Consider the following 13,412-nt stretch of genomic DNA (forward strand, 5'->3'; position numbering starts at 1 on the left):
GGAAATTTGGAATTTGGGGAGTTTGGAATTTGGGAAATTTAGAATTTGGGGAATTTGAAATTTGGGGAGTTTGGAATTTGGGAAAATTGGAATTTGGGAAAATTGGAATTTGGGAAATTTGGAATTTGGGAAGTTTGGAATTTGGGAAATTTGGAATTTAGGGAATTTGGAATTTGGGAAATTTAGAATTTGGGGAATTTGAAATTTGGGGAGTTTGGAATTTGGGAAAATTGGAATTTGGGAAATTTAGAATTTGGGGAATTTGGAATTTGGGGAGTTTGGAATTTGGGGAGTTTGAAATTAGGGAAATTTGGAATTTGGGAAGTTTGGAATTTGGGAAATTTGGAATTTGGGAAACTTGGAATTTGGAGAACTTGGAACTATGGAAATTTGTAATTTTGAAAATTTGAGTAATTCCAGAAATTTGAGTGTATGGAAATTTATGAATTCAAAAATTACTAAATTTAAAAGCTTAAAAATTATAAAATCTTGAAACATGAGCATAGGAAGCCTGAATATACGATATCATGTACCCCGCACAATAGACGTAACGATGATAACTCTCAGTCACTAAAGACACCCTCTTCCGCTATATCGCCATTTTCCCTAACGAAACCTAAGGCGGTGATAAATCGCGTATACCGTTCACGCTTCGACTTCTCTTTCGCAGGTAGTTCCGGTTGGCTGAGTTTCAGGAATGAACTGGCAACGGGTTAGTATATATTTTCCTCCTGGATTACGCAGTCGAATTAACGATCTTTCAATGTCTCGTAAGGTTAAGGTTACATCAGTATAGATGCCGCAGCAAGGTAACAGATTATGTAAACCTATTGTGTACACTTGGCATGCTTTTCTGGATTCTTCCGCAAATGCTAAACCTTAAACAGAAGCTGGGAAAATCATGCGATCACCGCGGAATTAATTAATGTTCCTGCTTCTGTGACTGAGTTCTCAATGAAATTGTTCTTGGAATTATTCTTTTGATTGTATAACCAGTGTGTAAACAATAGCGGAATAAATCTGATATCGGATTAATCGTGTTATAAAGTAGCTTTGCGCATTCTTTTCAGTAAGGTACAGTTAATGTGATGATTGCATATAGTAACTGTTCATACATCTCGATAATTTGATAGTATCAGTAGATATGAATAAGATTTTCCTTTGAAAAAATGGGGTTAGAAGCTTCGTTTTTGAATTATTAAGGAAAAACACGGATCAATCAGAGCGCGAGGATTATTACGCGTTGGATTACTGCACGTTGGTTAACTACGCGTTAGATTACCACGCGTTAGATTCCTATGCTTAGAATTACCATGCGTTGCATTACTACGCCTTGGACTATTACGCGTTGAATATCCACGCGCTGGATTACTACGCGTTGGATATCCACACGCTGGATTACTACGCGTTAGATTACCACGCATTAGATTCCTACGCTTCGAATTACCACGCGTTGCATTATTACGCGTTGGATTACTACGCATTGGATTACTATGCGTTGGTTAACTACGTGTTACATTACCACGCGTTAGATTCCTACGCTTAGAATTACCACGCGTTAGATTCCTACGCTTAGAATTACCACGCGTTGCATTACTACGCGATGGACTACTACGCGTTGCATTACTACGCGTTGGACTACTACGCGTTGAATATCCACGCGCTGGATTACTACGCGTTGGATATCCACACGCTGAATTACTACGCGTTAGATTACCATGCATTAGATTCCTACGCTTAGAATTAGGTATCACGCGTTGCATTATTACGCGTTGGATTACTACGCATTGGATTACTGTGCGTTGGTTAACTACGCGTTACATTACCACGCGTTAGATTTCTACGCTTAGAATTACCACGCGTTAGATTCCTACGCTTAGAATTACCACGCGTTGCATTACTACGCGATGGACTACTACGCGTTGCATTACTACGCGTTGGACTACTACGCGTTGAATATCCACGCGCTGGATTACTACGCGTTGGATATCCACACGCTGTATTACTACACGTTGTATTACTACGCGTTGGATCACTACGCGTAGGATTACCACGCGTTGCATTACCACGCGTTGCATTACTACGCGTTGGATAATTACGCGTTGTCCGAAGCTGCCGCTCTCGCGTCTGCAGATGCGTAATCCTCGCGCACTGATTGGTCCGTGTTTTTCCTTAATAATTCAAAAACGAAGTTTCAAACCCCATTTTTGCAAAGGGAAATCTTATTCAGAATCACGTCAGCCACCTCCCATTTCAGGGACCTACACTAATTGTGAGACACCCTATACACCTATATTTCTAAATTTGTATATTGTTAGATGTCTCTATTCCAAAATCTTCAAATACTGAAATCCTCATATTTCAAAATAACTATGTCCCAAAATTCCTATATCCTAAAATCCCTAAATCCCTATATCCCGAAATTATCAACGAACGAAAGTTAGACGAAGTAACTGCATCGAATTCCCGTGAATCGTGATTCGCACGTGTCGGCCTCGAGTCCGGCGACAGTCGCATCGTTAAAAGTCAATGTGACCCGTGCACGACTTTATTTTTTCTCCTTTTCGAACGAAACACTCCGAATCCTACAGCAAAATGGTGTGCCTCTTTTATTTCTCCACAGGTGTTTCGCGTGTCTCGTAACGAGACACCTCGAATTCGACGAACATCAACATTGCATTCGTGGTGTAATTACGCGGTTGGCCGACGATGCACGGAGCAGGTTTACAGCACGTGTTAAGTTAATCAATCCAGTTAGAACGAAGACCGGTCATTATGGTAGTCTGTTAATGGTAAGCAAGCCACAGACGGTTTCGTTCATTGTAACTGGGCTTTGTCGATTTTTTTAAAGAGAACGTCGGAACTGGTTTTTTTAAATAAACCAACATTCGACAACCTGCTTTCATGTTTTATATATTCGATACCTACTAACAATTTTTAAGTCGATATTTTTTGTGGATTTGAAAAATTCAATTTTTCAGTTAATTTATAAAATACATAAACTGGTTTCTAAATTTTAGAATTATATAATTAAAATAAAATTGAAATATTTATTTAATTTATAGCACAAGTATAATGTACTAAATTTAATAATTTTTTTTAAGTTTGAATAATATTTTTTATGACTATTACTGTATTTAAATTGAGTTCAATTTTTGAAATAATGGAATACGAAAATAGGTTCTTTTAAAAATTGCTCTTTCAGTGAAAGCCTAGACAGTTATGTACTATTGTCACGTTCTCGATACTTTTGCAAATTGTGCACTAGCTCTTTGAACTTTAGTTAATTAGTGACACGTGTAGTTCGTGAAAGACGTCCAGCTTATTAAAATGAGCTACGACGTCCAAACCGGTTTTCCTTTTTATATTATATGTATTTTTGGAGAAGAATATTATTTTAATATTATTGACGACAGACTGAAAATTCTTACATTCCTAAACTTCAAAAATTCTAAACTCAAAAATTCCAAAAATTTAAACATTCCAAAGCTCCAACACGAAAATTCCAAAGAACCAATAAACACACAAAACTGAAAGCACCTTCGAACGAAACTAAAACTTCGCGTTACAGATTTAATCTACAAAAAGCCAGTTCCGCCACGAAATGGTTAAATAATACAGCAATTTTAAGCGGCCTGCTGTATATCGCCGTATTAATACAAGTACAATTATTAGTAATGGACGAAATTACACGCACGGTACCAACATTACTAACGAACTCCCTGTTCATACATTTATTCATTCGTTACTATCAATTTCCCGTATCGAATTAAATCACCGTAGAACACAAATCCAACTTAATACGATCCATCATAGTGATTAATGTTTATCGTCGGTAACGATCCAGCCTTGTTTGTCGATGCGTGTTTGCAAAAATTTTAGGATCATTCTCACGAATTAGTTATCATCCGCTAATCGAAACGTGCGTACCGATGTCTACCCATGAGTTGGCGCGTGGAGGGCGTGTTTAGAAGAGGGGCGTGGTTACGATTGGTTAGAATGGGAAAATGGATGTCTGTATTGAGATGTATCTTTGGAGGATTGGGGGAATTTTTGTAGGAGGAAGGTTTTAAGTTGGGAAGGTGGGAAATTTGGAAGGTTTGGAATTGGGGAGATTGCAAGTTTGGGGGATTGCGAATTCGAGGGATTGCAAATTCGGAGGAGTAGAAATTCGGGGGATTGCAAATTCGGGGGATTACAAATTCGGGAGATTGCAAATTCGGAAGATTAGAAATTCGGGGGATTGCAAATTCGAAAGATTGCAAATTCGGAACATTGCAAATTCGAAAGATTGCAAATTCGGGAGATTGCAAATTTGGGGGATTGCAAATTCGGGGGATTGCAAATTCGGAAGATTAGAAATTCGAAAGATTGCAAATTCGGGGGATTGCAAATTCGGAAGATTAGAAATTCGAAAGATTGCAAATTCGAAAGATTGCAAATTCGGAACATTGCAAATTCGGGGGATTGCAAATTCGGAACATTGCAAATTCGGGGGATTGCAAATTCGGGAGCTTGCAAATTCGAAAGATTGCAAATTCGGGGGATTGCAAATTCGGGAGATTGCAAATTCGGAACATTGCAAATTCGGGGGATTGCAAATTCGAGGGCTTGCAAATTCGAAAGATTGCAAATTCGGGAGATTGCAAATTCAGAAGATTAGAAATTCGGAGCATTGGAAATTCGGAAGATTAGAAATTCGGGGGATTGTAAATTCGGAAGATTGCAAATTTAAGAGATCCCAAATTCGGAAGATTGGAAATTCGAAAGATTGCAAATTCGAAAGATTGCAAATTCGAAAGATGGCAAACTCGAAAAATTGCAAATTCGGAAAAATTGCAAAACCGAAACATTGCAAACTCGGAAGCTTGCAAACTCAAAAAATTATAAATTCGAAAAATCCCAAATTCCTAAGTTTGCCCCTCCAAAAAATTACAAATTTATAACCTACCGAATTCCCAATTTCCAACTTCATAACTTTAAAACTTGACAATTTTTATGTCACCGTAATCTATTATTTTGTCAGTTAACGACGTCGTCTAAAGGCTACATTTTCCCAGAAATCTCGAGAATATTTGCAAACGTCGAATTATTATGCGTTCAACGAATCGGCCTTACAAAATCCTCGACAAGGAAACGATAAAATTTTTGCTAGATTTTTCATCAGATTAACTGTGATGTACCTTGGTTTCTTCCTGAACTTTAATGGGTTACGTGATCGCATATCGCGGTTGAAAACCTTACGTATTTACTGTGTAATATGAACCTCAAGGCATACGAGCTGTGTTTCATTTTGCGAATCGAAATCTGGTTTGGAGAAAAAATGTCGAAGACAAAATTGAAGATATATAAAATAGGAAATGTTGATGGGGTGCGTAACTTATGTTGGTTAATATGTATAATTTAAGTTGTATGTAATTTTGGGAAATCTTAAGAGGGACAGTGTATTAGTATTTGTACACTTAGTATTATTATATAAATGCATGAATCATTAGTAGTATACAAAGTTTCAATTAGTGTTAAGTTTCTCTTAAAATTCTAATTTACTTTCAGTTTTAATTAAATTTTAATTATGATTTCATAAAAATGTTCTAATACCTATGAACAGTAATAAGCAAGTTCTGAAAATTTTTAAAAGTTTAATTAAAAAATTGAAAAGTAATCCTCTATATTCGCATTAAAATACAAAATTTCATTCGCAGAAATACATAAAATATTTCAATTAAATTAAAAGCGAAAATAAATTAATCATAATTCCTCCGCAAAAAATGAAAGCGTATTATGTGATAAGAGTATTACGTATACCACATAGATATGAAAGTTTGAAACAAACGCGAAACACGAACAGCCCCCGGGAATTGGCAACGCTATTTGTAAATTAATAGAGTTGCAAGTGGAAGAATGAAAAGGTGACAGGAAATGAATAGCTAGAAACATAAAAGTCACGTTTCGTAATGAACCGGCGATGTTACCGGTGGAAATTGCAGAAAACCAAGCATACCGCAAAACCACGTAACCTAGAAGAACGTCGCAAGCTTCTTCTGCGTGCATCTAATTCGAAACACATAGTAAATGAGAATCGGAACGTGCATAGAGTCATAGTGAACGCATCGTGAGCAAAAGAACGAGCTTGAAATAGATAATTAAGAGGGAATAATTGATTTACATGACATTAGTTATTGGTAGGGATTTCCGAGATTATTCATTTGAATTTATTGTTACTTTATAATTATTTCAATAATTTTATTGGACTTTTGTGAGGTTTATTTGATAGGATTTTAAGGATGTTTCATGTTTTGGAGTTGTAAAGTTAGAAAATTAAAATATTTTGAGTATGTGAGTAATAAAATTTGAAGATTGAAAAATTTAGATTTAAAAAATTTAGAAATTTGGTTAGCAAAGTTACAAAATTTTAAGGTGATAATTTCTTAAGAGTCAAAAATTGTACATCTTGTTCTACATGTTGGAATTGCAAAATTTCAATATAATAAAATGACAAAATTCCAAAATTCCAAAGTTCTAAAATTCCAAGATTCTCAAATTCGAAAACTCTCAAATTCCAGAATTCTCCAATTCTAAGATTCTCAAATTCCAAAACTCTCAAATTCCAGAATTCTCAAATTCCAAAACTCTCAAATTCCAGAATTCCCAAATTCCAAAACTCTCAAATTCCAAAATTCTCAAATTCCAGAATTCTTAAATTCCAGAATTCTCAAATTTCAAAGCTCTCAAATTCCAAAACTCTCAAATTCTAAAACTCTCAAATTCCAAAACTCTGAAATTCCAGAATTCTCAAATTCCAGAATTCTCAAATTCCAAGATTCTCAAATTTCAAAGCTCTCAAATTCCAAAACTCTCAAATTCCAGAATTCTCAAATTCCAAAACTCTCAAATTCCAGAATTCTCAAATTCCAAAACTCTCAAATTCCAAAACTCTCAAATTCCAAAATTCTCAAATTCCAGAATTCTTAAATTCCAGAATTCTCAAATTCCAGAATTCTCAAATTCCAGAATTCTCAAATTTCAAACCTCTCAAATTCCAAAACTCTCAAATTCTAAAACTCTCAAATTCCAAAATTCTCAAATTCCAGAATTCTCAAATTCCAAAATTCTCCAATTCCAAAACTCTCAAATTCCAAAACTCTCAAATTCCAAAATTCTCAAATTCCAAAATTCTCAAATTCCAAAATTTTCCAATTCCAAAACTCTCAAATTCCAAAATTCCCAAATTCCTCATATTCCTCAAATTCCTCAAATTCCTCAAATTCCTCAAATTCCTCAAATTCCTCAAATTCCTCAAATTCCTCAAATTTCTCAATTTCCCCAATTTCCTTAAATTCCTCAAATTCCTCAAATTTCTCAAATTCCTCAAATTCCTCAAATTCTTCAAATTCCTCAAATTCCAAAAATTCCTCAAACCCCCAAAATTCCACCATCTCAAATGTCCCCCAATATAAAAATTATCGGAGGAAACAAAATCAGTAAGGAAGCGAAAAATCGTTTTTCTCGTTCGATAAAAATTGATGAATGAAAAATGAGCAGCGTCGATGTAAACGGAATTCAGTGCTTGTCCAGGAGATTTGTTTGGTACACACAACACGTAGCAGCGTGTTTTATCCGAGAGATTCGCACGTTCGAGCTCGCGTGCTACGTACAATCAAAGTCAAGGTGAAATCTGGAAATTTCCAAATGCTCCGACTGAATGAATCATGCTTCTTACTGTACCAGATCTCTTCTGTCATTGCGAGCGGATCGGAGAGATCGGATCGAACCTGCAACTTTCTATAAACGTTGTTGTGACAGATTCATCGAGAGAAATCAATTTTTCTACGCCCCTTTTTTGCGACTACTGTGAGCAGACTGCAAGTGTGCATAGTCATGTTTAAGGTTTATTATAATGTCTTGTATCTAATTTTATTTTTTAATATATTTGATGTAATTTGATTTTTTAATGTGGAAGTTTTTGATTTTAAAGTTTTGGGAGGGGACTTTGTAAGACTTTGAAACTTTGGGAGTTTGTGAATTTGCAGATTTAAGGATTAATTTAGATGTTAGGAATTGTATTTTGGAAGTGTTTGTAGCTTTGGAAATTTGAAAGCTTAGGAATTTGAAAATGTGAGAATTTGGGGATTTATAGATTTCCATATTTGAAGATTTCAATATTTGCTAAATTAAGAATTTAGTAATTTGGAAATTTAGAAATTTAATAATGTGAGGATTTGGAGATCTGTGAATTTACATATGTGAGGGTTGAAACATCTTCAGAATTGAGAAGTTAGAATTTTGGAAATGCAGAAATTTCAGAATGTGAAAATTTAGTAATTTAATTTGAGGGTTTATAGATTTACATATTTAAGGAAATTTGTAAAAATGGGAACTTGGAAACTTAGAAATTTAAAAATTTTGGCACTTAGGACTTTGAGGATTTAGAGATCTGAAAATTTGAGAATTTGAGAATTTGGAAAATTAGAAAATTTGGAACTCAAAAGAAATTTGTGTATTTGGAAGTCTTAAACTTGAAAAGTTGAAAACAGTAAGTGGAAAAGCAGTACTTGTTATTTAAAGTTATACGTTCCTAACATTTCTATGCATTATCGTTTCAGTACAATAGGGAGTCGCAATCTATCGAGAATCCTTTCAATTTAAAATTAACCGCGCGTTCTCAGTCGATAAAACGGTAATCAATCATTTCCCTTCACTATTACTTTTTAGCGAAATGTCACGGAGCAAAAGAAATTACATCAAATATTTAGTGTCCTTCAAAACCTCTCCCATCTATTAATATTATTAATCAATGAAATTTTAATGTAGTTCAACAATTGTTTAAATAATATCTATACTCAATAATCTCCTTACCCTAATAATTATTATAACCCAACAGTTATTATATTTCAATTATTATTCGAAGCACTATAAATATTTTAAAGAGTAAAATTTTAAAAAAGAAAATATTCTGAATTCCTATGAACACTTTTGCAAATAACCTTATTTGCAATTACAGTTCTAGACGAACAAAAAACACGTAGATAACATCTATAGTTCCACTAATCGTACTTCTTTAATTATTTCCTGGTATCATTCGCGCATTAAACGAAGTGGAAAACTTTTTCCGATTATTTTCTTAGGACGAGCGCAAAATGGCATGCGTTAGACGCGAGACGCGATGTATCGGTTAATTTTACGGTAATTGCATAAGCAGCTCGGTAGGAGAATTACGAGTTCATGTAAATGAAGGTAACATTGCTTCTCGCAGGGCGCCTTGCCAGGAAATAATTGCATGCCGAATCGATAGATAGTGAATCACAATCTCTCGTTAGAATTACGCTCGTCGGTATGCCATTCATTTTTAAATACACTTCAATAATGTATTATCACGCGTTTTTTATTATAAAAAACACTCTGATACTGTAATATTAAATTTATGAATTGTGGCGAAATAAGAATTTTATTTTAATTTTATGACCAGTTTTATTGTTAATAAACGTTTGAGGAATTTATTAGAAATTTCGGTATTTGTTTTCTTTTTCAATATGATCTTATTATCCTTTTTCTCCTGTTCTTATTATCCTTTTACACTTGATATAATTTGTACAGAATGTCTCACAATTATTGTTACTGTTAGAAAGTGGTTGCTGACGTGTTCTGAACAACCTTTGCCTTTACAAAGACGAGCTTTAAGACTTCGTTGTTAAGGAAAAACACAGACTAATCGTTATATAACCCTTTCAAACACGATATAACTAATACCTGACCTAACACGAAAAAGCAAAATTACAATTAATAATTTTGCAGAATTTCCTTGCGAAATTAAGAAGCATATTAATTTCTACCTGTAACTTATATACCCTTCTTCAATTCACTATACAATGTCTTCATCTTCACAACCTTTTGATATCAAAGTAAATTATTTAAAATAACTTGTTAAACTTGAAGTTAATATAAATTTGTGTTAAATACGCAGATTATGAAATAGCGTTACGAGACATACGTACAATCAAAGAGGGTCTAACGCGGTGACTCAAAAATTCTAATGTAAAATTATCATGCAGAATTGCGATACAGAAAGGTTAGAATTTGCAAGTACTTACGATTGTATCTATCCTGAACCTCTTCGTCATCCTTCACGCTCGCTGATGCATGACGTTGCTGTGGCCTCTCGTTTTCAGTAAGTCCTTCCGGAAACACGGTGGACACATTCATAATACCTCTCGACTTGTAAAACTGGAAATAACACGGAACATGTCATTGAACAAATTTCGTAAAATTCTGGATCGTTCTCGACGATCATTTTATATTTTAGAATCTCGTTTTAGGAAACCTGAATGCTTTTTAGAGCTTGTATCACTTAAAATTTAATCGTTATTTCAATATTTTAACGTTAATCGTATTTTACTGGCAATTGTTTACCATGACCAATTATTAGAAATTTAACCTTCGAATCCTGGAAAATTTAATGAAAGTAAGAGTGAGTGATTGATCTATTTTTAGCAAATATATTGCAATGACCTATTAATGAGTAACTGAATATGATGTGTCCTTAAGAGGTAAAAAAGTAACAATGATCTATCTTTGATAAGTAGCTATGATCTACCTTTAATAAGTATGAAAATAAGTAATGATCTATCTTTAATAAGTAGCTATGATCTACCTTTAATAAGTATGAAAATAAGTAATGATCTATCTTTAATAAATAGTTAAATGAGTAACAATGATCTATTTTTAATAAGCAGCGATGATGTATCCTTAGTGAGTAACAATGAGTAACAATGATCTAACTTTAATGAATAACTAAATCAGAAACGATATACCCATAATACCTAAGTAAATGATCTATTTTTCATAAGTAAAATAAATGAAATAAATCTATCTTTAATAAGAAACTAAATAACAATGATATTTAATAAGAAACTAAATAACAATGATCTTTAATAAGAAACTAAATAACAATGATCTTTAATAAGTAAATAAATAACAGCAATCTTCAACAACTAAATGAATACTGATCCATCCTTAATCTTATTATTTCAGGCACGTAAACTAAAATAAATATTAAACAAACGAACGTAATTTACATTCATGATGATCCTTGAAACCACTTGCGGCAAGTATTTTAATTAATAGAAATTGTAATTTTATCGAGGAGATGAGCAAGTAACGTTCCGTATGGCTGTTGAATACTTTTTGACCGACCGTATTATCTGATCGTATTAGATCAGGTATCGCTAATGGAACGTTTAAATTCGATTCATTAGAGCTTACTTTTGACACCTTGTCGCAAATGTGAGCGTTGATTTCCCCTATTAAAGTAGCGTTTATTCAAGTGGATCAAGTACTAAAAAACAGATTAAAAGCGATCGAAGGTGAAGGTAAAAATGTTCCATCAGTCAAGGATAAAAAATAATCGATCATTTCCGTTACGTCTTCTGTAGAGAAGGAATAAATTAGAAATTAAATTGTTTCTTAACTGATGTTAGAGTAGAGGTAATTATTGAGCAAGTGTGGGACGTGTTTAGGGGATTCAGAGAAGGTGCTATAGATTTACTGTGGATTTTTATTTTTGAGAGTCATAGATTGTCGAAATTTAATATTTTAAAAATTTTAAGGTTTTGAGGTTCTGGAACTCCGAAGTTTCAAAATCCAGAATTTCAAGATTCTAAAAACACTCACATTCCCACATTCCCATATTTCCACATTCCCACACTTCCACATTCCCACACTCCCATATTCCCATATTTCCACATTCCCATATTTCCATATTTCCATATTTCCATATTTCCATATTTCCATATTTCCATATTTCCATATTTCCATATTTCCATATTTCCATATTTCCATATTTCCATATTTCCATATTTCCATATTTCCACATTTCCACATTCCCATATCCCACATTCCCATATTTCCATATTTCCACATTCCCATATTTCCATATTTCCATATTTCCATATTTCCATATTCCCACATTCTAATATTTCCATATTTCCACATTCCCATATCCCACATTCCCATATCCCACATTCCCATATCCCACATTCCCATATCCCACATTCCCATATCCCACATTCCCATATCCCACATTCCCATATCCCACATTCCCATATCCCACATTCCCATATTTCCATATTTCCATATTTGCATATTCCCATATTCCCACATTCTAATATTTCATCATTCTAACATTTCTACAGTCCAATATTCCCACGCTCCCACATTCCAGTTTTCGAATATTCCAACATTACCACATTCCAACATCTCAACATTCCAACACTCCAGCATTCCGAAATTCTAGCAATTCCAAATTCCACAATTTCAAAATTAAAAGAACTCCAAATTCCAAAGTTCCATCCTTTGAAAATTGAAAAATTTCAAAAATAATTGTAGTGACTGGACATAAAATAATTGCAATATTTAACCATAAATTTTGAAATGGTACATCTACGCCTTTTATCATTAAAGAAGAAATCTTAATCATCAGACCAAATATTTTGTTCCTAATTCAAACATTACCACATTATTAATAACGCGATTATTAGTTTCATATATTTTAAATCGTTCAAATTTTCCATTTGACATTCTAAAATAATGAAGAATAAAAAATGCAAGTATTCTAGCACTAACGTAACAGAATCTTCTGGAACTCTTTATTTCCATTGTGACCTAAATGCATCACGATTACGCTTTCTCATCTCGCATTCTCGAGCCACCGTTTGATAACATCGCTGCTATTCTTATCACCGTATCATTATCATCTCGAATACGTTATACTTTCGATGGAACTAAACCGGACGGATACTTTCAGTTTACCAAACATTAATTTTCGTACGCGAAATTAATTTCAAATCTCGTTATTGATACACCAATATATCTTTTACATTTAGCTATCAAACTAACTTTTTTTAATATTTTGCATTGTTATATTTATAGAAATTTAACGATAATATAACATAACATACTGTCACACTATACATTTTATTATGTTATAAAAATTCGCACTTGGAATACATTTTTTATTGCTTAATATGGTTGGAACATTTTATTTCATTTCATTATACTGACGTTGATCATATCTATTTTATGCAGCAATAAAACTATAATTTCAGTTATATATGTCATACAGGTATACACGCTTTATACCCATCACTACATGTGCCAATAAAGTTACATTTAAATAATTTATTTGCACAACTAAGTACCATTAAATATTATTAAATTAAATACCATTAAAACGAATAAATACCCTATGGTTTCCAAGAAAATGTAACTGCACAATTATTTTAAAACAAACATCCTCATCTTCAACTTCAAACATTTACTCATCTAAATGATTATACGTATCTCGCACCCATCACTCGTAAAAGATAGAACTTGCAACTGAGCATGGTAAAAACTCAAATATCCAAAACAGAACACAC

General features: G+C 33.5%; 1 protein-coding gene across 1 annotated transcript in view; it reads right to left on the reverse strand.

Annotated features, from left to right (window-relative positions):
- The window catches only part of LOC100881569 (aquaporin homolog protein drip), a 52,873-nt gene that overhangs the window by 39,242 nt on the left and 219 nt on the right, over nt 1-13,412 (reverse strand). The window contains exon 2 of the mRNA XM_076531085.1: nt 10,089-10,221. Coding sequence (XP_076387200.1) covers nt 10,089-10,221 — 133 coding nt within the window. The remainder of the gene's footprint in view (nt 1-10,088; nt 10,222-13,412) is intronic.

This window comes from Megachile rotundata, chromosome 4 (assembly GCF_050947335.1).
Source record: "Megachile rotundata isolate GNS110a chromosome 4, iyMegRotu1, whole genome shotgun sequence".
In the NCBI taxonomy this organism is placed as follows: domain Eukaryota; kingdom Metazoa; phylum Arthropoda; class Insecta; order Hymenoptera; family Megachilidae; genus Megachile; species Megachile rotundata.